The sequence below is a fragment of the Canis lupus genome, chromosome 10, assembly GCF_048164855.1.
Source record: "Canis lupus baileyi chromosome 10, mCanLup2.hap1, whole genome shotgun sequence".
Taxonomy (NCBI): domain Eukaryota; kingdom Metazoa; phylum Chordata; class Mammalia; order Carnivora; family Canidae; genus Canis; species Canis lupus.
The window spans coordinates 38,894,214-38,921,249 of record NC_132847.1 but is presented as its reverse complement, the minus strand read 5'-3'; the positions used below and the strand labels follow the sequence as shown (position 1 = coordinate 38,921,249).

Here is a 27,036-nt window from a genome sequence, read left to right as displayed (position 1 = left end):
CTCCAACTGAAACTCTGTACCCACTGAACACTAACTTCCCACTCCCTTCCATCCAGCCTGGCAATCACCATTCTACTTTTGGCCTCAACGAATTTGACTACTGTAAGTACCTCATATGAGTGGGATCATATTGTAACTGTCTTTCTAACTGGCCGTATCACTTAGCATAATGTCGTTAAAATTTATCACTGTAGCATGTGACAGAAACCTCCCTATTAAGACCAAATAATATTGCACTGTATGTATATACCACATTTTGTTCATCCATTCATCTATTGATGGACATATGAGTTGCTTCCACCTTTTGCCCTATTGTGACTACACTGCTATTAACATGGGTATACACGTAACTGGGCTTTTAAGGAGGCAAAATGAATTCAACTTATGTTCCAAAAATTTAACGTACCAGGATATTTCTCATAAATCAGAATGCTCCACCTTCTGGGAATTGAGCCCAGCTCTCTAAGCACAAGCCCAGGCACTGAGGACCATGTCATGGGAATCAGACACACATAACACTGCTCCATCATGAGGCCCAGGCTCCCATCACAAATATGGCTCTCTATGACTGAAGAATAAAATAAACACGTGACAGCCAAGGAAAACAATCTTCCAAAAAGGCACCATGATGAGGAAGATCTGAATGCACTTTGCAGCGGATTTAAGGTGGAGTGTTCTTGACAGCACATTCGTTTTTAGAATAACTATAGGATTTCTTTTAGTCATCCTGCAGTTCAAACAAATAAAAAAAAGTGATTCAGCAACAGAAGTCATTCGTTATTCTTACAAGAAATTGTTTCATTCTGGTTCACATGTTTCCTATCTGTCCCATTCCACTTTCAAAAAAAAAGGGAGGAATAAAGACAAAAATATGACAATCAATCATGTTGTTACCATCATGTCTAATCCTTCTTTCACAAATCAATAATATTTGTTTTTTATACTGCTCAATCTATATGCAACCAGGTCACCCCCTATATACAAGGGGTCAAGTCTCACCTGGAAGGCAAGATCCCCCTTTCCGAGTCACCAGACCTGCCAATCTCCTGAGGCCATGGTGAAAGAGAGAAGGCAGCTTGGTGCCTCGAAAGTAGAGTATACTACAAAATATTTGGAAAGAGAGAAACCAAAGCCAAACCAAAATGTTTTGGCTACGTGATATCAAATCAGAGATAGTTTCCTATGTTTCATCATAATCTAGCTGTAAAATTAACTGATTTCAACTGTGACCTATCACTGACTCCTTAAGTAAAACAGAAGAGTCCAGATAATAGCAATCAAACTGACAAGCCACTGGCTGGGTTTAGAGGTAAACAAGCTAAAGAAAAGAAATGTCCCTACATGTGATGCAGCATCTTAGAGAAGACAGGACCACAGAGATACAGGAACATTTCTAAAGAACCTGGTGGGCTGAAGTCGTATATAAGAAGCCAAGCCTCAAGGTAGAAGAGCAGCAGAGCAGACCCAGTTTGTTTAGACAGTGCCCTGAGAACAAATTCAAAGGTTACTACAGGAAACTTTACAAAAAATTGGGAGCCCAAAGCCCCATTCCAAGTCATAATCCCATTTATTAAGATCATTTCTGTCTCTCACAAGCCTGATCCCGAGGAAGGGTTCTGAGAACAAGCCAAGAGCATCCTGCCAGGAGAACGTGAAGGATGTCTGATTGTCATTCTCTAGTCTCTTCCTCTTTTAAGTCATACCATCCAATAACAGAGTTCATTTTTTTTAACACTTTATATAAAGAATGCCAATTTGGTTTTCAAAATCTGGGAGAGAGTCTCAGAAGGAATAACTGGGATTCATCAAGTTGAACCAGAAGGCTTTCTGCAGGGCACTTAAAATGGTGAGGTCTCAGTTTCCCTTGCATGAAATGATCTGCAAGATCTCTAGCCCCAAATAGCAACTTATAACTTCCAAGCTTGACCATTTTTCTTTTGTAACTACTAGAACTAGAATTATTTGTAATTATGTGACATAATCAAATCCACTACAGATAATTCTCTGCAGTGAGACTCTCTCCCCCAATGGCCATATCCCAAGTTCTGAGAGGAAGACTCAACAAGTCATCAGATAAACTATATTACTCAAACTGAGCTAAAAAAAAAAAAAAAAAAAAAAAAAAACTACTTCTGGTTCTGCTTCAGCACTCAAGAGGACCTAAAATATAACAATGCCAATTAACCACTCACTGGCTTCCTTTTTTATCTCTAGCAATTAAAAAAATTTTAATACTATCATGGTTTAATACATAACTTCACCTTTTCTGAAGCTTATGTGGAATGAAGACTTGATTTCTGTAACAACTAAAGTTATTTTAGAAGAGATAAAAGGAAATACTACCTATATAGCCATTAGACAAAATAACCACATTTCCATGAACCAAAGAACCAAATACATGCATGTGTGCACACACACACCCACATAGTTAAAACCAGAATTTCATCCTTTAAAAGAAAAACATGAGCAAAGAGGGAAATATGAACCATTAATTATACTTGACCACTTCATAAAAAGCAGTAAGCTGCTTCTAAGTCTAAAAATATCCTCTGAACATTAAGCCCTGTGTTTAATTTTTCCACCTTTCACCCATTTTGTTAAATGTCCTTTGGTAACGGATTAGTTCAGATTAAAGAATATGATATCACATGAGCTTCAACAACTAAAAGGAGACAAACCTGTGCATGATAGGCATACCCATCCCCATTCCCACCAGGGCCTGTGCTATCTGCTAAAGATGTCAGGTGGTACAATACAGCTGGAGAAACAACGTGTATGCAAACAAAGCAAACAAAATTTATAGAAATATGCTAGAAACATGCTCTCTATTGCCACTCCAACAATGTATTAAAAACCTCTGCATCCTAAACCCTGACCCCTAAATTCACATTGCATTTTTTACCTACATAGACAATTTATTCCTTTCTTCTCTCTCCCTTATAACAATCTCTCAGCTAGGACAACAGGTAGAGATTTTTTAAAATCCCAAATGTGTCCCCATGTTGAGGAATATCATGAAACCTATCTTTAAAGTCCATTTTCCACAAAATCCAAAATAGTGGTACATACTTCGTGAACCAGAGAGAGCGTTGAATAACAAACGTTGCTTGTAGTTGCAAAACCAGCATACAGCTAGCAACTAAAAATGGATGCCTTACAATAGGATAGAAATAGCATTCTATAGATAGGTCATTAGCAAAATTATGCAGCTAGATTATCCCTGACTACAGTGTGGGCAGGGCTGCTACATAGTTAATGCTTTATTAAACTGTTCTCTGAAGATGTGACTCAGAAAGGATAAGAATCTGAGCCAGCTGTACTACTTAATATTATCTCCCAGGGAAGGAAGGGAAAGGGAAAAAGAGAGAGAGAGAGAGATAGAGAGAGAGTCAGTCAGTCTGTGGAGGGAGGTTATTTGAAATTCTCCCTTCAACATTATACTCCTATCTGTGATGTGAATGTTTTGTTTTGTTTTGTTTTTCCCTCCTTTGTCTTAGTTACTCCGTCTTGTAAGGCTAAAGAACATAGAACATTTAATTAAAAACAGAAGACCTTAAGAACAGTGATGCTTTAAAGGCTGTGTTTCTATTAAACATTGATCCAGTTTATCCAAGAAGGCTTTGTGCCATAGAATAAACTCCAGTATTCATGCAATTTTAATGAAAATGCTTCTGAACCCCATTTCCTTCTTTGTGTTTGACCTTCTGTTCAGTACCCTGAATATTTCAAACATCTCTAACACAGTGGCTAGGAAAGCCAAATATGGGAATTGTATTTACAGGAGCCAAAAATAAGTGTTACAAGAATTTAAAAACTTACAAAGGGATAAGAAAATGTCTTATTGTTTTTATTTTATAGCTGGAAAACTCTTCAGATCAGAAAAAAATTAAATGATATGCAATCTTAGATACTTATTCTTATTTCCTGAAAGGTTTTCTTATTACCAAAAGATATATGCTCATTGTTTATATTTTTTTAAAGAAACATCCAAAAAATTTAAGAAAAAGAAAACTTTCAAAAGCCCACATCCAGAGGTAATAACATTGTGAACATCTAGCCACATGTTCAGATACAGGTCATGCCCACAATTTTATATACAGGTTCATGCTACACATGCCCCCAAGTATATCAAGGAAAGGTGCCCATGTGAACAGAAGCAGATTATACCATTTTTAATGGCCATATAGAACTCGACTGTGTGACTGTACCAATATTTCACTACCATTAACAGTTATGAATTTTGAACATCTGTCTTTGTACATGTCTCCAATTTTCCTACTTGTGATAAATTCCAAGAAGTGCCTTAACCAAAGGGAATCTATATCTTGACACATACAGCCTAAATGGCTTCCAGAAATGAAGAACCTGCAAGACATGAGAGTAATCCTTGGTACCACTCCCTTTCCAAAGATGGGTTTGAATTAAAGGCTAACGGAGGAGTAGGTGTGAACTAGCCTCAAGGTACTGGGAGGGTGGGCATGCAGTCCTGCCACAGGAGCCTGACCACAAAAGCCCGATATCTGCCTCTACTGAGCAGGCTCCTGCATGCTATGCCTTTAGCTGACAACTTCACAAAGCAATGGTTTCTTCTCACCTTCAACTTCTCAGTTTAAATTCACATCCTCAGAGAGACACTCCACGCCCACCTACTTCTAAAAGGCCAGAGATACGGTCTTCAATAAAAAAGGTAATGATATAAATCATGTCACACAATCTTATTCATTCAACAGAAACTATTCCAGCTGGAGATGTTCCAAGACCTTAGCTTCAGTGAAACCCAAGAAGGAGCTCTTTATTCTCAAGACTATCTTCTCTGAATTAAAATATGTAAGTTTCTGTAAAGCCATCAAATGCTTTTTATCTGCAAATAATAGTAACTTTCTCACATTTGGAATGATCTCTGCTGGTAAGAGCTTCCTGGGTTGTGCCTAATAAACAATCTTGACCTTTCTACATATTGAAGAATATGTGGTCTCTTTCCACAGTGCAATGTCAGACATGACCGTATTATTTCTATGCTGCACTTGTGACAATGTCTAACTATGTATCTGCATGATTATTGGTGTCTTCTGAACTATACTGCCAGTTCCACGTGGACAGGGAATTAGTGTTTTATTCACCTCTCTACACTCAGAACTTAGTACAGAGCCTGGCAGGTAATCGATGTAATGCCTACTGTTTGTAAGACAGATGGATGACCAGAGCACAGTGTGAGGGGAAAACTGGCACTGAATCAGGATGGGGAGACGTGGGTCAGATCAAGCAGGCCCTTGCAGCTCACTATCTAGGTTGCTGGTCTTTGCTACCAGAAGCCATTGAAAATTTTCAATACACAGAAGCAGCAAGGACATATTTAGGTTTTGAAAAAATCATTCTGGCTAAACTGTCACATGCCTGAGAGGAGGCAGGCAGGATTGCTGGGAGACACAGATGGTCAGGGGTGAGACCAGGATGGGTGGTGGTAGTGGTGGTGAGCCAGGGACTATCTGAGGAACTCCCATGGCATTTCAAAAACTGACATGACAAGTGCCAATATTTCACAGGGACTTATTTGGCTTCAGAAAATTCTATATGACTAATAACCTCAATACAAACTATGAAACTGCAGAAATAAGTCATTGTAATCAGGAAACCTCTAAAGTCAAAAAGAGAATGAAACTGGAATTAAGTCTATTCTCCACAGAGGAGCCCCAGTTCTGGGCAATTTCACTGATCCATGGGACATTAATTAACAACAGTGAAAACAAAGATTTTCATGTATTAGATACATGAACTATATAAACAATATTACATTAAAGCCACAAGGCACTGTGGCCTTTGTACTGACCTATTTGTAACTCAGTAGCATCACTGTTAATTACTCTTTAATAAATAGTAATAATGTAGCATAAGTCTCTTTTCCCTATGTTACAAAAAAATAATCTTTGAATACTTACTCCTCAATCCTCATAATATTCCTGAACAACCTACTATTGCATATTTTAAAGTTCTTTCTAGTGTGAGAAGGGAGTAAGTTTCTGTATTTGTAAATAGCTTTTTCAGCAGGGGCTGGCCATCCATAGTCATTGCTACTTGCATTTGGAAAATGTCATCCAACCTCCCTACTATGTTCTTGCACTGCTTCTCTCGTATCTTACCCCCTCACAGCTGCCATTAGCACATCTGGCACTTCTAGCAGTGACTTAGGCACAAAGAGCCTCATGATTATTACCGTCATTTCTGCAGAAACGTCATGCAAGTTACTAAGCCTCCATTTTCCCATATTAAGGGGGTTCAGTATCAATAGGTCTTCTCCCTAGAGAGATGTTAATGTAGTATAATAAGCACATATACACTATAAGGTGTCACGCCACATTTATCAACAAAGAGAGAAAAGTTAGCATGAGTTTCTAGTTTGAGATGAATGTTAGCGAAGCAATTATCAAAGCAGCTAACTGCTTAAAGAGTCAAGTCATTATTTTTCCAAAGTAGATACACAGATGGCCACCAGATACATAAAAAGAGGGCTCAACATCATTATGAGGGAAATGCAAACCAAAACTGGATATCATCTCACAACTGGTAAAATGGCTATTATTAAATAAAACAAGAAATTAATCCCGGCAAAGCTGTGGAGAAAAGGGAACCCTCCTGCACTGTTAGTTGGAAGACAAACTGGTGCAGCCAGTGAGGAAAACAGTACGGAAGTTCCTCAAGATATTAAAAATAGAACTACCAGGTAATTCCACTCCTGGGCATTTATATGAAGAAAATGAAAATACTAACTTGAAAAGGTATATGCACTCTCATGTCCATGTCCATTCCAATCAAGATATAAAAACAACTTAAGTGTCCAACAAAGATAAAAAATTAAATTAAAATTTTTAAAAACAGATAAAGAAAATGTGGCATACATACACTCACAAGAATATTACTCAGCCATAAAAAGACTGAAATTTTGCCATTAGCAACAACATGGACAGACTCTGAGGGCATTAAGCTAAATGAAGTAAGTCAAACAGAGAAAGACAAATACCGTATGATTCACTTACATGTGAATGCAGAACAAAACCAAAAAAACCAAGCTCAATGATACATAGAAAAGACAGGCAGTTGTCAGAAGTGGGAGGTGGGCCAAACAAATAAAGGGAGTCAAAGGTACAAACTTCCAGTTATAAAATAAATAGGTCATGGAGATGTAATATACAGTATCAATACAGTATTTATACATTATTATATTAACACAATAATATATTAATATACTATAATTAAATTTTTAGAGTCAAATCATAATTATTTAATTTAAAATAATGAATAAAGAACTTTTATTTGACAGGAGAAATTATTCAAAACACCTAACACTGGGGATCCCTGGGTTCAAAATAGAAATCATGCTGTAGAGAAACATATCAAAACCAAACTTGAAGAACTTTTAAAGGAAAACTATTATTTATTTTATGTACAGGTAATTTAGAACAAATCTTTTTTAAATTTTTTGTTGAGGGTGGATGAAGGGGGGAAAAGAAAGAAAGAAAGAAGCAGGGGGATAGGCAGGAGAATGTTCTAATCAATTAAGTTTGAGAAACTATATAACCACGCCCTGCTTCAAGAATTCTGATCACTTCATAATGGTCAGGCTCTAGAAAGTCCTGAAGTACTCAAACATGCTTACCTTTGTCTGATCCAATATTTCTCAAACTTACATGGGCTTGGTACAGATCTCTCCTCTATGTTCTACCTAATAATAGAATATTTAATAGAAGACTTTTTGGATAGCAGTCTCTAAAGCTGAAGAGCTGTTAGGGCTTATTTTTAAGTAATGCATGTGGCCCTCCTCAAATCTACTTCAGAGTCTTCAGTAGTGGGAACCCAGTGAGATGCACAGCCAGGTTTGAGAACCTCACATGCAGAGATGCTAGGCTGGTGGTCAGAATCACTACCAAATGAACAAGGAAGTAAACGCTGAGCATCTTCAAAATGATGACATAAGCAAAAGTGAAGTCATTTAATCTACAGAAATAGGTGCGCACCTTTTTCCAGCCCATGGGTTCTCTATAAATTCGGACTTCATGGTTCCCAGAGTCCACTCAGGAATCAGAGGAGACTAATGCGCTGATACAAAATAAGAATCTACCCTGGGAGGACCCAAGTGGCTCAATTGGTTAAGTGTCTGATTCTTGATCTCAGCTCTGTCTTAATCTCTCTTGCACTGAGAGGTTTTTACAACAAAATAATTTATTGAGTAGCTTATTAAACCTACTTTAATAGATAGCCTACATCTAAAAACTTATAAATCAGACACATACCTCCCTTTCACTACCAGCAATATCCAATTATGAGACAAGTTTCCTGCAAAACTCTCCCATTCTTAAGAGAAGCACCTAAGGAGGACACAGGACACAACGTATAGGTAATACAGTTCCATTATGCTACATCCACCTTAACTCAAAAATCACTCTTATATAGTGATATTTTTAAATGCTTAAAACTATAAAAACTTAAGAGAATTAAAACCTGAAGTTTTACAGAAGATAAAAACATCAGTTTAGTAAAGGCTTCCATCAGATTAACTAGGCAAGAAAACAAATCCCTTGAGACAGTCTTCAACTGTTTCTCAACTTACACGTTAGTGTTGGCTCCAGAAATTTGAAGAAATTCTGCAGAGACTGGAAAAACAAGCTTTACTCCAGAAATGACTTCACAGCCTATTTGTCTCAGTGCTCGAAGCACTTTTCATTGAAGCCATTAGAGAGTGCCAGGCCCCAGAGAAAGCCAAATCATCCATAAAGGCGCACTTGTGCCCAACCAGCAGCTACCCTCAGTGCTCCCGTTGATCTTGCCAGATGTGTCCTCTCTGGGAGGAAGCTGAAAGTGACCTGCCCATCTCATTACTGAGACTTGGTTTCATGGTCATGGTCCTTCCATTCTGTTCTATTTTGTTTGGGGTGGAAAGAAGAAGGTATTATTTTCCCATTTGTGGCTTCCTAAACTTTGCATTTTCTGTCCTCAAAAAAAGCCCACCAGAGACTATTAAAAGAGTTCTGCATTCAAGTTCAAAGGATAACACCCAGAATATCTATCCTCTTATCATGTCTCCATCTCATCTCATTCTTCTTTGCTGGCATAGCATTATCTATAGGCCTTGTACCAAGAAGCTAAGAACGGACAGGAGACTGCTGGTATAAGGGCAAGAGAACGAGACTGAACATCTTGCACCAAATTACTATCTTGCAGAAATACTCTTCCTACACTATACATGTCCTAGCTGCCCTTCTTCCTTTATGCAAAATACAGTCAAGGCCATGACGTATTCTTTCCTAAGGAGAGGAGTAGAGATAGATCACGGGAGATCTTTATTTAAAAGAAATGCCCCCAAAAGTCATTAGCAACATTCTTATTTATGAGGTTCAAAAGCAGCCATGCATGCAGAAGAAATCCAGGCAGCACAATTTAGTTCAGGGCTCTATGGAGAGTGAGGCAAGCATTCTAATACTCTTAAGCTAAATGTGTCACAGAGCAAACACACATTGGCTTATGGTTTCAAAACTTGGCTGGAAACTGGGCTTATTCCCAACCTCACTAATATCTTAAAGATTCTTCTATTCCATGATTTCCTTTTAACCTGAGGAAGTGGAGAGATGAGAATAAGCAGCAACAATGATGGAGTAGAAAGAAAATTTAGTGATAAGCGTAATAAAAAGATGAAGAAAATGTAGAAATACAAATATAGCAATACAGCATAGTGCCTGGTATAGAAGTTCTCAGCTTATTTTTAGCTACTGTTTTAGCTCTTCTTTTCCAATATTAGGCCTACAAATGCATTTTATAGCCTGTTTCTTCCACTTAGCTATAATCATGAATATTCCTACACCAATAAATACTGTCCCATGGATAAAATGGCTACAGATACTCCATAATACAAGACATACCATGATTTACTTCCCTATCTCCTATTATCTGACATCTACATTGCTTCCAAATTTTCACTACAATAACTAACAATGCGAACAACTGTGTATCCAGTTTTGCATGCTTACACACTTATTTTCTCTAAATAGATTCCTAAAAGCCAATTTACAAAGAAGAGACCTGTTGATCCCCTGAAGTGTTACAACAGTTTACATTCTCACTAGCAAATGAGAATGTGTGTTCTTACACCATGGCCAACTCAGAATGTTATCATTCCTTCTAATCTATGCTAATCTAAACCATGAAAAATGTCACATAATCTAGCATCTAATCTATGCTAATCTAAACCATGAAAAATGTCACAAGATTTCCAAGATCTTTCTGTTTGTATCCTGGCCACTTGTAGTTCTTTCAGGTATTGCGTTTCCATATTCTTTTCAAATTTTTCTACCAAGGTATTCATCTTTATCTTCCTGATTACTTAGTGCTTTTAGATATTTCTTTGTTTGACATTTAAGATTAGAATAGAACTCAGAGTTGAGAATAACTGGCAATTACTGGCTCTGAAACTAGCTAGTCTAGACTAAATCCTGGCTTTGCCCATGAAACTTTGTAACAGTGGGCAACTTCACCTCGGAGCTTCAGTTTCTTTGTTTATTGAATGGGGATAATGATGTGGCAACCTCATAGGGTTGTTATATATAAGTAATTAATGAGTTAAAATAATACCTAGCCATGCTAGTCACATTGACAGGAGAGTTTATTTTAAGCCTACAATTTTATGAGGGCATGTCTTAACTTTTACATTAACTCTGAAAAATATATGATGTATTTTTAAACAGAAATAAGCAGATTAAAAATATATGTATAGGATAACTCCTTTTAAATACATATAAGTATGTATAAATTTGTATACATACAAATTTTTTTGTATGTATAAATATGTATAAATGGAAAACAAACATCAGCTGAATTCTCACTATGGTACCCCAGGCATTGGGGATGCTATGAAGAACAGTGAAGACAGAGTCCTCTTCTTTATATCCACCCTGGGGGATGTAAACAAGAATATAATAGGTGGGCCAAGTACTACACTTACAAGAAATGTAATGGGCAATTTTCATTGCACATGGAAGGGCACTTGACCCATACCAAATGAGGCAAAGACAGCCTAAGAAAACAGCAAGCTGAGACTGTCAAGAGCTACAGTGATTAGTCAAGCATAAAGTGGAAAAGAGGAAAGAGGGATTTCTACAAAGAGTCAGCACGGTGCAAAAGCTCACAGGCAAGTAAGTTTGTGTGGAATAAAGCTATACAAGTTAAGCACGCACAGAAAGAGCTGTCAGCAAAGAGACTAGATCGGTAAACAGAGGTCAGATCACACTCCACACTCCTTAATGCAACTTACACAGGCTTTGTGCAGGGCCATAAGGAGCCGCTGAAGAGCAAGAGTAGATTTGCTCTTCAGAAAGATCACTGCAGTGACTCAGACAATGAATCAGAGGAGAACAAGACCAAAGCATAAAATGTTAGAACCTAAACTCATGCCCAAGACCATTCTACCTCAGCTGTGGGACTTAGCAATGGCTACAAGCTGCAATCAAGTGACTAGTGACTTGTATGAGGGTTCACAGGTCCTTAGAATGGGATAATTTTAAGCTCTGAAGTCTCAGAGCTTCTAAGCCTGGGCTCCTGCTGACCATTTCCACACAGTTTCACAATACATGGCCTTTTACCACTTTCTAAATGATTTCAAGAGCCTCTCTTGAAGTTCACTTCTGCCTTCCATCCAAACGTTAGGCACAGAACAGGTGACTTGGTGCTGCTCTAAGTAAGCAATCTTTTAGGATCCATAATTACATCACCTGTCATGCCCAGAAAATTCCTTGATAGGACAAAAATAACTAAACACTTAAATAGTCAAACTGTGGAAGGGAGCATGTTTGAACAATACAGTTGGTGAAGACTTGTGTCCTTAATAAAACCAACTCCCTTGATGAGGATAACATTCACTTTATTCTTCTTTCAGTTATTCTTAGTGAGGGACAAAGTCTCAGCGTATTATTAGGGTATGTGCTCCCTGTCTTATATGTGTTAATTTCCCTTTTAAACAAAAGCAGAATAAATTTCAAGCTCACAGATTTACTCCACCAAGAGTATCTAGGATTTAATGTCTTTTGTATGACAATTCCCATACTTCTACTTATGAAAAGTTATAGTGGCTTTTCCATGTATGAAAATGATATAATGATTCATTTTTAAAGTAAAGTCAATAATGTAAAAATGACTATAGATGCCCAAAACTCATAAAAACTGAATAACAAATGTGGGGGACAAATAACCCCACATAATCATATGTAAAGAGTCTATAAAAGTTGACTGCTGGGATCCCTGGGTGGCGCAGCGGTTTAGCGCCTGCCTTTGGCCCAGGGCGCGATCCTGGAGACCGAGGATCGAATCCCATGTCGGGCTCCCGGTGCATGGAGCTTGTTTCTCCCTCTGCCTGTGTCTCTGCCTCTCTCTCTCTCTCTCTGTGTGACTATCATAAAAAAAAAAAAAAAAGTTGACTGCCTAAATTCACTTGAATCATTCATGGCAGCAACTGGCAGACACAGTGACATCGGACACAAAGGATTTATTTTTTTTAAGATTTTATTTATTCATGAGAGAGTCAGAGAGAGAGAGAGAGAGAGAGAGAGAGAGAGGGGCAGAGACACAGGCAGAGGGAGAAGCAGGCTCCATGCAGGGAGCCTGACATGGGACTCGATCCTGGGTCTCCAGGATCAGGCTTTGGGCTGAAGGCAGCACTGCTGAGCCACCCGGGCTGCCCAGACACAAAGAATTCAGATTATAAAAGGCAAACCAACACATATCACATGATATCAGCATATTCATCACCTCATAAAAGTAGAGTAATAATCATCAAATTTAGACAAATGTACTAAGAGATTTTATAAGTTAAGACAGACTTCATTTAAGGTGGTTTATGATAAAAATGGATCAAAATTCTTTAACTGTGTACATCAGAGACACAGAAAGGTGAAAGAGCTTGTAAAAATGAATAAAATGCATCTCAAGTGTTCAAGTATTTTGTGATCATTTAAATTTTGTAAACAATGACTAGCTTTCCCAGCTTCTGTTGAAGTGAGGAAAAAGGAGGTTTCCATGTCTACCTAAAGAAATTTAAAGAAGAGATGAATGATGAGCACTGTAAGTATCTCTCTGAAAAATGTGGACAGAGTTTAAGGTGAAAGTAATGACCAAAAACAGTGGGAAAAAAATCAAGAGTTTGGATTTGTGCGTTTCAAAGGGACTCAAGATACAGAAAGAGTAGAGGATGAGATTAACAGGAAAAACCTTAATAGCAAACAATTGTGTTTGTTAAACTTCATTTAAAGGGGAACAAGAGACACAATTCAGGTGCAGGATTGACCATAAGAAGAATAGAATCTGTAGATAATAGGATACCAACTTTCATGAGTAAAATCTCGATGATGGTATTAATGAGGAACATCTCCAGAAAGTACTTCCACTAATCAGCTTACAAATATGATAGAGGAAAGCCACAGCCAGCAAAGGGTTTGGGTTTGTAGGTCTTGCCTAGAAGTAGCCACTTAAGCAGTTTAACAAATAATATAATTATGTCCAGCCAGCCACCATATACAGCATTCACTCCACATAAAGAAGTACACCAGGAACACCTCAGTAAGCAACAAATGCAGAGAATAAGGGTGAAAGCTGTACCCAGTCTGTGATCAATTCCAACAGGATGCTTCACCTCCAGATTACTTCATCACTCAGACCACATTCTCAACTATCCTCTTTCCAGCCAAGCTGCTCAACTGACACTGCATCCTTCAGGACATCTGGGGGTGCCAGACCTCATCCTTTCCAAAAGGACTGTCTGCCAGCTGCACTTAGAAAATCATTGAGGGCTATGGATCTGCAAATCTTGTCAAAGAGCATGGAATGAACATATTACAGACAACGCAAAGTGTGCCATGTGCACCTGCAATCCTCAATTACTTAATGAATAACTTCAAATTACCATGGAGCTATTTAATGTGCCCATACTAAATAAGGGCATTTCATTGTGTTTGTGTTGGCACAGGCTTCCCACAAGAACAGAAACAGCTGTAGGGTGAACATCCAATCACTCTACCCTCACTAGTAAAAATCCCTGATGGCTTGGTTGGAGACTAATAATTCAAAAATATCCTCAGTGTTCTATGATCTCTCCTCTCCAAGGTCAATGAAGCTTTCATCATACACCAAGCTAAGAGGTTGCTCAGAAAGTAGTTAACAGCCTCACTGTTTACAATTGATCAGGAACCACAAAAAGCAGCAGGTGTTTCATCAGAAAACCTAAACCTTGTAGCAAGAAAAATCTATAAAATATAAAATGTATTTTAAAAGGCATATGAAACACTAAGCCTTGTGTAATAAAAAAAAAGTTGATTCAGCAAATTACACTTGTGTGTATTCTGTATATGTGTATGATACATATACACACATTCATGAGCAAACATGCAAATGAATATATGATAGGCACAAAAGAGGGCAAGGACTTCTAGCTTTTTTACCCACACTCACTTCTACATTCTGGGTATGCTGCTTGACTGCAGTTCCCAGCGTCTTCCCTTCCTCCCCTGCACTTGGGGGTTCCACAGTCTGGCTATAAGTTCTAGGCAACTGAACATAAACAGACGTGACTGTTTTTTCTATTAACTTTCTATTGTTATACCAATTATCACATACTTAGCAGCTTAAAAATGACAGCCATTTATTTATTAGCCCACAGTCCTACAGGCAGGACTTTTGACCTGGGTTCAAAAGTCCAGCTTCGCTGGGTTCTCCACTCGGTGTCTCACAAGGCCAAAGTCAAGGTGACAGTTAGATTGGACTCCTAGCTGCAGATTCTGGAGAAGAATTCTCCTCCATCCAGGTTGTTGGCAGAATCCAGATCCTTGAGACTGGGGTCTACGGACCCTGGTTTCCTTGCCCGCTGCCATCTAAAATCTGCTCTCTACTCCTGGAGGCTGAGTACATTCCTTCTCACATGGGGCTCCATCTTTAACAGCAACACCATGCCTAGTCCTTGTGCTTCCAATCTTTCAGACTTACCCTTCCAATACCAGCCAGAGAAAATGCTCTGCTTCTAAGGGGTTCATATGATTAGATTAATACCAAAAGTATAATCTCCCTTTTCCCATATAAAGCAACAATTTCAAGAAAGACATCTTTCATAGTGACAGGATGGCTTGCACTCAAAGAGGAAGTGACAATACAAGAGGGAGAGTCACTTCGGGCCTTAGCATCCTGCCTACCACATTCTCCTTCCAGTTCTGACCTACAGAAATCTCCCATGCTCGTTCCAACATACTCCTTCCCTTTGGCAGTCTTGAAAATCATGCGTCAAAGATGGAAGAACCTCCCAGTCATCCTGGATCCCTTAAGTAAATAATGGGACAAAAGAATGAATGAATGAATGAATGAATGAATGAATGAATGAAAAGAATGAACTGCTCTATGAGCAATAAACATCCTTTAAGACTTCTTGGTTAAACCAAAGCACAAAGTGCTCTTGCAAAATTCAGATTAACACAACCAAACCTACTGGTTGAAATTACATATAAAAAAGATCCATTGGACCAGTGAAATCCAAAAAGATTGCACTACGGTAACTAGCAAATGGAACTAACAAGAAGAAAAAAGATTAGAAGTCTCCTAAGTTTTTGAAGGAATTTTATAGTTCAAATCAGCCATGAGTAGTGAAAAGTCTGTAATTGTAAAACAACCTACAAATATTAAACAGGAAGTCAACTAAAGAAACTCTTCAGTTCCCAGAGGCCACACTCCCTGTCACACTCTTTAGATTCTGGACAGATAGAATAAAGAACAAAAGAATTCTTCCCTGACTGCAGAACCAGAGCAAAACCAAAGAACTTCCTCTACTCTAGGGGTTGGGACTTCACAGGGCTTACCCAGAATGTGACATCACCGTAAGGACAATAACTGCCATGACTCCCATTCTTTCCTTCTCCAAACAGGGAGTGTTCACTGTGGACAGTATTTCCGGAATATTAAAAAGCATAGGCAGACTAGCCACGTGTACCTAACAAGTATTGTACTTTGATACAGAGGTATTTCTTAGCCTTATGGAACTGCTCCAATTAAGATCTATGGGGAAAATTCAGTTTGAATTATAAGAAAGACATCTCTATTTCTTTCAGATATCATTATTCAGAATAGGGCACAAAATACTGCCTACTGGTCCTTCAGAGACCGGAGCATCTAAGCAAACCTCCTAGGAGCTAGCTGGTTCTCACAAATTCTAGAAAGCTCCTCCATAGTCATCCACACCACATACAATCTGACCTGGGGCTGGGAAGAGGCAGGTGAGGGCAAAGCAACTAGAATATCATACTCCAAATTTAGAAGTTGTATTAAATGTAAAATCTTCATACACAGTAAATTTATTTCCTGAACCATCAGACTCAGGAGACGATTTAGTGACATTTGAAAACATTTTATCAATAGTCTGCAAGAACACTTGACAGGGTCTTACAATCATGACATTTTCATAGGTATGGCTATCGCTCTCTTCTTAGTCTTTATTATCCATTATAGACCACATAATCATTTTTAAACATTTGGACTCCAAGGGATTAGAGCAATAAAGAAAACATAAACCACCACCACCCCCCCCAAAAAAAACTGAGAAAAGTTGTACTGTAAGATTATAATACTTCATATTCTGTTTCTTGCTGCCTTAACATCCCCACATACACAAGCTGTCAGCAACCCGCCCAGGTGACCACGTATACCACTGTGAGAAGGCAAGCCTCACCCCAAGTTCCTTTTTCTGCCCGCTTCTGACTATGACCTAGTAACATTCAAATGCACCAAGAAAATCCCCTCTGCCTTTTCTTGTGTACTCCACCATGACTCCAATAAAAGCACTTACCCACTAATCTTCGCACCCTCTCTTGACTCTCCACCTGCTTGGCTGAGCCTACTCCCTCAGCCCTCCTCCTGTGCAGCCCCCTCCACATGCAGTGACAGATCCTCTGTCTCCCTAAAACCTGTGAGTTTAATAAACTTCGTTTCCCCGAGCCTCTCCTATGTCCCCTCTTGGTACCACACACAGAACAAAACAAGGGTACAAAGGATCAAAAGAAAAGAAAAGAAAGAAAAGTCAAGGAAATCGGATTTCTTGTCCTCCAGAATCTTGCCATCTGGTCTTAACATCTGAGGGAAAGCCCCACTAACTTTAAACTCTGGAGCTGGGGATCCCTGGGTGGTGCAGCGGTTTAGAGCCTGCCTTTGGCCCAGGGCGAGATCCTGGAGACCTGGGATTGAGTCCCACGTCGGGCTCCCGGTGCATGGAGCCTGCTTCTCCCTCTGCCTATGTCTCTGCCTCTCTCTCTCTCTCTGTGTGACTATCATAAATAAATAAAAATTAAAAAAGAAAATTATAAACTCTGGAGCTGTTCTTCAACTCTACTGCCCCCAATTTTCCTTATTCACTTCTCAATGAGTCTTGCCCTCCTCTCTCACTTTCTCAAGCTACCAGCTCCAATGAAAGCCCTAGGGTTGTATGAAGCCCTGGGAATACCAATGCAGCACAAGGGGCTTGGAAGAATGAACTCTGCTTTGCAAGCATTAAGTCTCTCCCTCCTGCAATGCTATTTCTCCTCAAAACATTAACCATTTTCCCCCAACCAAGTCTTGATGTCATTTTCAAGGGTATTTCTAATTAATTTGGGAGGTACATCAAAATTTTCCAAGTAGAATGAAACCAAAACTCAATTTAAAACTCAATTCAGGGATCCCTGGGTGGCGTAGCGGTTTGGTGCCTGCCTTTGGCCCAGGGCACGATCCTGGAGACCCGGGATCGAATCCCACGTCGGGCTCCCGGTGCATGTAGCCTGCTTCTCCCTCTACCTGTGTCTCTGCCTCTCTCTCTCTCTCTCTCTCTCTCTCTCTGTGTGACTATCATAAATAAATAAAAAAAAAAAAATTAAAAAAAAAAAAAAGAGAGAGTTCACCTGTGATGAACACCGGTGTTGTATAGAAGTGTTGACTCATTAAATTGTACACCTGAAACTAATAAAGAAAAAAAAAAAAAACTCAATTCAATTTAAAACACTAAGAATGGGATGCCTGGGTGGCTCAGTCGGTTAAGTGACCAGCTCTTGATTTCAGCTCAGGACATGAGCTGGGGTTCTGGGATCAAGCCCCAGGACAGGCTCTGCACTCAGTGAGGAGTCTGCTTGAGGATTCTCCCTCTCCCTCTGTCCCACTCCCTGGCACACTTGTGCTCACACATGCTCTCGCTCGAATATATAAATCCTTTAAAAAAAAATACTAAAGAATCACTGTGAGGGAAAGCCTTGCAAAAAAATGTAACTGTGTCAACAACAAAAACTTGATCAAGAATCTCAGTCTCAACAGAAATTATTTTCAATAGCCATTTGTACTTCAAACCCCACCACACGTCCATCTTCCAAATATATCAGTAAGTTAGAGCTCACTATTTTTTTTTTTTACATGGTTCAAGTTATCCTTATTATGCAAGCATGGCACTCTCACAGACATTATCTCATTTAATCCTGACATCTCTGAAAAGGGTTTTTATATTTGATTGCCCCTCAAATTAGTTCAGAGAAGACTGCATTTTGAACAGACATCCTAAAGCCTGGTAATAGAATGGATGCCGTGACTGTTATCGTAAGAACCACCGCATTCTCTCCTGATGACATCAATTTGTTACAAAACATTTTTACTTTGATGGGGGAAAGGGCAGGATAGGAATTAGGAATTCCTTTATGAAGCTGATGATAGGCTAAAATCCCTCTCCCTCAGAAAAAGTGCATATAAAATGCAGCATATAATTTTAGAAAATACATAGGCTCTCCAGGGCTAAGAATCTGACAAAGAGTGCGGGTATAGAAACCCCGTGTCAGGGATGCCTGGGTGGCTCAGCAGTTGAGCATCTGCCTTTGGCTCAGGGCATGATCCTGGAGTCCCGGGCCCGAGTCCCGCATGGGGCTCCCTGTATGGAGCCTGCTTCTCCCTCTGCCTGTGTCTCTGCCTCTCTTTCTCTGTGTCTCTCATGAATAAATAAATAAAATCTTAAAAAAAAAAAAAAAAGAAACCCTGTGTCAACTCATGCTGAGGCTTGAGATTTTGAAGGCAGCAGAGATTTTACTACTTAAAGCAGGCAGTTAAGGAACTGAGAACCTCATTCAAAATTATAACTAATTATATATCTAATTAAGTATATATTTTAAAATAAGGGTAAATATATAAATACATTAAATATTAATTTAAATTATTAAATATTAAATATATATTAAATATTTAAATGCCTTAGCAAGTAAATGCTTAAACAGATTTATGTAACATACTCCAGAGCAAAGCATTTATATAAAATAAAGCTTTTCTTTTATTTTAAGATTTTATTCATTTATTTGAGAGACAGAACAAGAGAGAGAGCACACATGAGCAGGGGCAGAGGGAGAGGAAGAAGCAGACTCCCCTGCTGAGCGGAAGCCTGGTGTGGGGCTCAATCCCAGGATCCTGGGATCATGATTGAGCTGATTGAGTCAGATGCTTAACTGACTGAGCAACTCAGGTGTCCCCAAAATACAGCATTTTAAATGTGATAAAAGTGTGAAGAAATTAGACAGAAAGGCATAAAATACCAGTGTAATTAAAATTTTCTGGTTAATGAATCTGAGTGGGACAAGAATCACGTACCAGACTAATTCATAACTTAACCTAACCAAATATGAATTTTTTTCATTAAAAAAAAAAAAAAACAGAAGGGGGCACACCTGGATGGTTCAGTTGGTTGTATGCCCCACTCTTGGTTTCAGCTCAGGTCATGATCTCATGGGTCATGGGATCAAAGCCTCATGTCAGGCTACGAGGTCAGTGGGGAGTCTGCTTAAAGATTTACTCCCTCTGCCCCACTCGCAAGCACATGCACTCTAAAATAAATAAATTTTAAAAACAAAAAAATAGAAGATATATAGTCTATAACAGGTCTATATCCTAACCAAACTCATTGAAAGGAAGAAAGCATATTTCATTCAATGCAATAGAAAGATATTATTTACAGAATGAATTGTCCTTTTAATGTTAAATCCACTACAGTATTTAGAAAAACACTGGTGAATCCTTTCATGCAAATAATGGTTGTCAGGGGCTGAATTATGTATCCCCCAACAAAAACTTCCTAAGTTGATATCAAAATCCCCAACACCTCAGAATGTGACCTTATTTGAAAATTGCAGAATTACTCAAGCTAAATTGAGATCATACTGGTGTAAGGTGGCCGTCCAATCCAATATGACTGATGTCCTTTAAGAGAGGAAATTTAGACAAGGAAGAAAAAAAAATGCTGCGATGTATATACCAACCAAGAAAAGCCAAAGACTGCCAACAAACTAATAGAAGCTAAGTAAGAGGCCTGACACCGACTCTTGCCTAGGGCCTTCCAAGGAAGCATGGCCTTACTGTCACCTTCATCAATGTTCCAAAAGGGTGAGACAATAAATTTCTGTTGTTTAAAGCACTCAGTTTGATACTTTGTTATGGCAGCTCTAGAGAACACCACAATGACCTAATAAATTTTACTCTGTAACAAACGTTTCTCTAGGCTAAAGGCTTTCCTACTCTAACAAACTGTCCTTAGCAAAAGCATTTTTTTCACCTCCAAATATCAGAGATGTTAAAAACAATTGTCAGCAACGAGGTAGAAATAATCAGTTCTAAATCAAGAGAATAGCCTTGACACTTCTAATCAGAGATTTCAAATTAGTGGGCAAACACCAAAGTCATACTGTTTTATTAATACAAATCTCCTCCTGCACTAACGTGAGCAAAAAACTCAATTTCATAGAAACAAATGTTTGCCTGAAGAGGGGCCTTCCACTTAAGAACACTGGCCATATAACCCAGCGTATCTGTTCTCACAAGGAAACAATTCTAGGTGTAAAGCTTACTTTGTAGATAAGATCAGGTTCATGGAGCTGGGTATGGAAAAATGGCTTAAAAAGTAGGACATGGCTATTTCCCCTATCTTTGTCACACGCAAACATTAGCACTGGCTTTACACACCCTTCAAATACACACATACACAGGAAGAATAACCTTTGCCTGAGGCTTTCCAAGATTATGCTCCATTATGTTATAGATAAGATACTGCGTGTTGTTTCACCTCTAAAATGAAAGGCTTTTTTAGTAAAAAGAAAATGACTCAGTGATTCTGCATCTGAAACAGATGTGATTAACACGAATCTTGTCACAAGACCTCCTCCAACAATCTAAGAAGTCCTTCCATACCACAATTCTGGTTTGTATACTCAAACCTGAACGTCAGTGTCACATAGAACTTCAGGATTTAGCTGAAATGAAGCCATCTGATTGTGTTTTGTTAAGGTAGCAAAACTAAAAAGTCTACTTCCATGATTTCCTCATGTGTCATCACTGCTAATATAACGGACAGTATTTTATACAAGTAGAATTATCTTTAATGTTAAAATCACTCACTGAACAGTTTTTAGGTTCTCATTTATACTCACATCAATTCTAGGAAATGGATATTAACCCTATTTAAAAGTTAAATAACTTGCTCAAGATCACTGACAGCAGAGATGGTATCAAGCCTTAGTCTTCGCCAATGTTCCTAAACTGCCTTTTAGGGCACCAAGATTTGCAAAAGAAGTCTTCAGAATCAAAGTGAAGAAGGAGTGTGGTGTTGGTAAATTCAGTGCTCAGGTCTGCTTTAGAGATGTGACAAAGTACCTCAAATTAAAAAAAGTTAGCGACTGGGATCCCTGGGTGGCGCAGCGGTTTAGCACCTGCCTTTGGCCCAGGGCGCGATCCTGGAGACCCGGGATCGAATCCCACGTCGGGCTCCCGGTGCATGGAGCCTGCTTCTCCCTCTGCCTATGTCTCTGCCCTCCCCCCCTCTGTGACTATCATAAATAAATAAAAAAAAATAAAAAAAAAAAAAAGAAAGTTAGCGACTTCAAAGAATTTATGGTACACACATGTGCTTCACTGTAAACCTAAAGGAGTTCGAAGTAAAGGTTACTAGAGGCCTTCCATATACCTCACCAACCGCATCTTTACAAATATATTTAGAAACATTCTCTCAGAGAGGACTCAGAAAGATCCAATTCGAAAAGCAAAAATAATTACAGTAATGGGTGTTTTTACTGAAATCATCTTAGTTTTCTACATTTCCCAAACAGACAGAACTGATTCTACAAAGGCGAATCTATGGTGACGGAGACAGCATGTGGATGAACACGAGATGAATTTCATGCTGCATCTCTCCAATTTATCCAAGATTCTGAAAACACGACTGTCACCTTTTCTGGATGTGGTTTAAAACAGGATCAGTTATTGTGGTGTTCTCATTATTTCTGAGATATTATGACAAAACTCACTGTTAATCACGACTAATGTATGAAAAAACAGCGAAGGCTAAATTGTGAGAGATATTTAAAGAAATCAACAAACTCCTTAGCTAAAGATCTCTTACACTAGAGCTGCTTCAGAAGAGAGAAAGGGGAAAAAAAAAAAATTACCATCCTCATTACATAAGAAATAGGTCACATCGTAAGTATTCACTTATCTTTCCCTATGTAAAATTCTTCAACCGAGCCCCAGGAGATTTAAAGTATTAGAATCTGAATTAAATAAATTGTAATCACAGTCTATTAACCCCACAGAGAAATAGGGCACGTTCAAGATGTCAAAAAGAAAAAAAAGCACACTAAAAATAATACTTAGAAGTAAGTGACGGTTTGACTGTGAAGGCTGTGGAACCCGCGGGAAACGCGGAGGGACCCCCCCACAGGGCTGGCCTAGCCTTGGCGTCACAGTAGTTTCCCCACCGGGCTCTCCCAGCAAAAGTTGAGGCGGGCGCTTCCCAGAGGAAGCCGCGTCCTCCGCGCTCGCGGCCGGGGCAGGGGGCGGGGGCGGGGGCGGGGGCGGGGGCGCCGCGCGGAAGGGCAGACGCAGCGAGCGCAGCGGGAGAGCCGAGAGCGGAGAGCGCAGCCCGCAGCCCGCGCCGCAGTCCCGCCCCCAGTGCGGCCCCCGCTCGCGCCAGCACCGCGCGGGGCAGCCGGGGGCGGGCGGCGACACCGCAAGGTCACCGGGTGCGGGACGACTTGACAGAATCTCCCGCCCCCGCCGCCGCCGCCGCCGCCGCCCCCTCCCGGCCGCTCCCGCGCGGGGCCACCGGGCCGGGCGGCCAGGGACTCGCGGCGGGGACGCGGGCGGGCGATGCGGGGCGCGGCCCGGGTCCCCGCGCGCCCCGCCGACCGCAGCCGCCGAGCGCGCCCCTCGCGGCTCCGCCCGGGCCCGCCCCGCGGCGCACCTGTCACGCGCCTCACCTGAGTGGCTTTGTGGAATTGCTTCTTGAGCCCGGCCACCGACATGGTGCGGGAGGACTCGCGGGCGCGGGAGGCTGCGGAGGCGGCTGCCGGTGCCGGGGAGAGGCGGCGGCGGAGCGGCGGCGGCGGCGGCGGCGGGAGCGGGAGCGGGAGCGGAGGGCCGAGCGGGGCGGCGCGCTCGCCGGGCGGGCGCTCGTCGTGCCGCCGCCAGGGCTGTGGGCGCGGGGGCGCGGAGCGGCGCGGGACGCGGGCTCGTGCGGAGAAACACCCTGACGTCAGGGGCGGGTGATGCGGCCTCTTAAAGGGGACGCGGGAAGCCCCGCCCGCCCGGGGCGCGGGCCGGCCGCGCAGGTGCCGCCGCAGCCCTCGCCACCTGCGCGGCTCCCGCGGAGCCCGGGCGCCACCTCCCCCGCGGGCGGCCGGGCGGGCGGGCGGCGGGGGTGGAGCGCGGGGGCGTTCCCGCGCCCGGGGCTGAGCGCTGCGCCCCCGCCGACCGCCGACCGCCGACCCGCCGTTCGCCGCTCGCCGCAGCGCGGCCGCCCGGGCGCAGGCAGGGCCCAGGTGACCCGCCGGGGTTGCAGGTGGCCGCAGCGGCGCGGCCTGGGGCTGGCCGTCCCCGTAGAGCCCGCCCTCTCTGCGTTCCGTGTCGGGGAATGAAGTCCGCGCTCCTTCTGTGCCTGGCGCCCACTGGGTTGGTCACAGAAAACATTTTCTGCCCCCGGTTCCTGGTTTCAATATCCCTTAAGCCTCCAAAACGTTAGGGAAAGTCAAGAACGTGCCATCTTTTTTTTTTTTTCTATATATTTATGATTTATTTTATTTTATTTGGTCTAATAACGATTTGAAAAGAAGAAAAAAGGGCAGCCCGCGTGGCTGAGCGGTTTAGTGCCCGCCTTCAGCCCAGGGCGTGATCCGGGAGACCCGGGATCGAGTCCCGCGTCGGGCTCCCTGCATGGAGCCTGCTTCTCCCTCTGCCTGTGTCTCTGCCTCTCTCTCTCTCTCTCTCTCTCTCTCCCTCTCTCTCTCTTTGTGTGTGTGTGTGTGTGTGTGTGTGTGTCTCTCATGAATAAATAAATAAAATCTTTAAAAGAAAGAAGAAAATTTAAACCTTAATGCTGGTCAGGTAAATAGAACTGAAATGGGATTTTGTTACAGTAATAGCATTTTAATCCTCTGATTACACATACGGAAAAGCCCAAAAATGAACTCAGCATTCACTTTATGAGAGTGGTTTTGGGATTTTCAATCTAAGCATTACACATGAAAAAGCAAAATATTAAACTGTGCGATCTCGGGGATCCCTGGGTGGCTCAGCGGTTTCGCGCCTGCCTTTGGCCCAGGGCCTGATCCTGGAGACCTGGGATCGAGTCCCGTGTGGGGTTCCCGGTGCATGGAGCCTGCTTCTCTCTCTCCCTCTGCCTGTGTCTCTGCCTCTCTCTCTCTCTCTCTCTCTCTCTCTCTCTCCCTGTGTCTATCATAAATTTAAAAAAAAAATTGTGCGATCTCCACATTCGTAACAAAGTATATATGGCTGGGCTACAGCCAAAAGTGATGGAATTATTTTGTAGGAGAGCAGCATCCGTGGCTTCTGTGTTCTTAGTGATTAGCCACTTCTCTTAGTTTTTTCTCGGACTGAGAAGCACATGAAAAAGAACTTGAATACTGTCCCCACATGGGGACCAAAGTTGTAAGGAGAAGGCAGAGTGACAGAAGCCAGGGTAAGTGGATGAATAAGATAACATAGGGCAGAACAGGAGTGCTGGGAATCTTTCATCCCTCCTCAGCCCCTACTACCTGCGACCATAGACTCCATGGCCGCTGTGTATTTTGGTTTTGGTCATTAAAATGTCCATAAACTTGTCTGTTTTATTTTACAAAAAGCATAACTGGAGTTTGGGTAAATGTATTCTCTTTTGGGGGAGTCTCACTGAAGCAGTGAGAAGACTCACCCCCAGGCCTGACGATCAAAGGGACTAGTGACACCACACACTGACCATATACCCTGGCCTCTTAACCTGCATATGTCTTACCAGCTAGAGAGGGTGAAAAGTAAGCTCTGGTGATCTCTAGGAAATTCTAACAGAATGTCAGGACTAGGAACAATCTGTGTCTCAGGCAAACATCAGACAGGGAAAGACCAAAGTCCTGCCAAGAAATAGGTGGGACTACTGATCCATCAGAGTTCAGGACAACCGTTAAAGTGACTTTATTGAGATCCCATGAGATAGCACATTTACTCACACCTATAAGGCCCACCATGGGGATTCCCAGATTCTTGACTTTAGGAAATTCTACAATAGTTTGTACTTTCTGCATATGGAGGTGGGGCTCTAGATAAGAGATAATTGGGGGTTAGTGTTACAATGACTGCTTTTGTACTCTTAACAGTTTATAGTACCCACATGCATGAGCACACATGCGCGTGCACACACACACACACACACACACACACTCACTCATGAAAAGAATGCGTAAAATGCTAATGATGGTCAGGCCAGTGGAGCAGTTCTCAAACTTTAGCTCAAATAGGAATCTCCTGGAGGACTTGTTAAAGCACAGAGTCCCACATGCCTAGTTTCCCATTCACTAGTTCTGGGTGGGACCCAAGAATGTGCATTTCTAACAAGTTCCCCTCTGTTCTGGTCACCACACTGAAAACCAGGGGGCTAAAGTAGAGATACTAGGGAATGAACTTTTTTCTCTATTCTCCCAAGTTTTAAAATGATTTCTCATTACTTGTATAATAGAAAAGGTATTTTACGGTTCATTTTTCCTACCTGCTCCCTGATCTAAATAATGGAACATTTTCATAGAAGGATGGACCTTGGTGAATCTGCTAAAAGAGAGAACAACTAATCTCCAAAGCAAAAGGGCCTGAGATTCATGAGCTCTGGTCTTTAACTGTGACAGATGTGAAATGAGGACCTGAAGAATCCCCTCAGGATTTTGAATACTTACCTAAAACACAAATTAATTGAAAACAAGTCTCTTTCCTGGTTCTTCATCCACCAACCTAGAATGCCTATCCTGCTGTATATCAAAGAAACTCCCTTGGCAGAAAGAACTTTAAATCCTTTTAAAACTATGGTTAATTCTGCTGGGTGTCTCCTGGATCTCTTGTAAATCCACTATTTCTATTGAAGCCACAGTGTATACCTTTAAAGACCTTTAAGATGTTACCTTTGAAAGAGATTTGTTGAGCTCCTCCTACCAGCAGGCAGCATGGTAGGAGGCATCGGGCAATGGTAAAGTGAGATGCCAAGATACATATGGACTTCATCTTGAACCCCAAGGACCTTCCAGGCCAGCAATTTGGAAAACCCTTTCAGACATTTGCTGTGACTTGAATATAGAGAGATGAATGCACCAGACTTCAGAAAATGTCAAACATGAGTGCCCTCTTTGGTTGTAAAGAAGCTGTGACACGGGCTTTACAGAGAAACACAGAAGCACAATGCAAGGAAAGGGGAATCAAAGGTCCATGAGGAAGAACTTTGTTTTATAAAAGGTTGCTGTAATTCAACATGCTGCCCTCTCCTCCCCTGTGATCAAATCAATGTAAAATGGTAAATAAACCTAGATGGCTTGGGAAAGGTCCAATTAAATGAAACCCCACAGCACCTTACTAATTGGACAGGAAATTCATGGTCAGCAATAATTCCATCACATCATTTATGCACTACTTCTCCTTGCATTATGCCAAAGCTTCTGGCAAATACCAGACCTCTAG

The 27,036-nt window shown here is 41.2% G+C and overlaps 1 protein-coding gene across 2 annotated transcripts in view; it reads right to left on the bottom strand.

The window, feature by feature from the left end:
- The window catches only part of SH3GL2 (SH3 domain containing GRB2 like 2, endophilin A1), a 212,809-nt gene extending 189,346 nt beyond the window's left edge, over positions 1 to 23,463 (bottom strand). The window contains exon 1 of one of the 2 annotated variants that reach the window (XM_072841473.1): positions 23,307 to 23,463. In XM_072841473.1, coding sequence (XP_072697574.1) covers positions 23,307 to 23,351 — 45 coding nt within the window. In that variant the 5' untranslated portion in view covers positions 23,352 to 23,463. The remainder of the gene's footprint in view (positions 1 to 23,306) is intronic. The other variant, XM_072841472.1, reaches the window with a different exon arrangement.
- Positions 23,464 to 27,036: the final 3,573 nt, after the last annotated feature.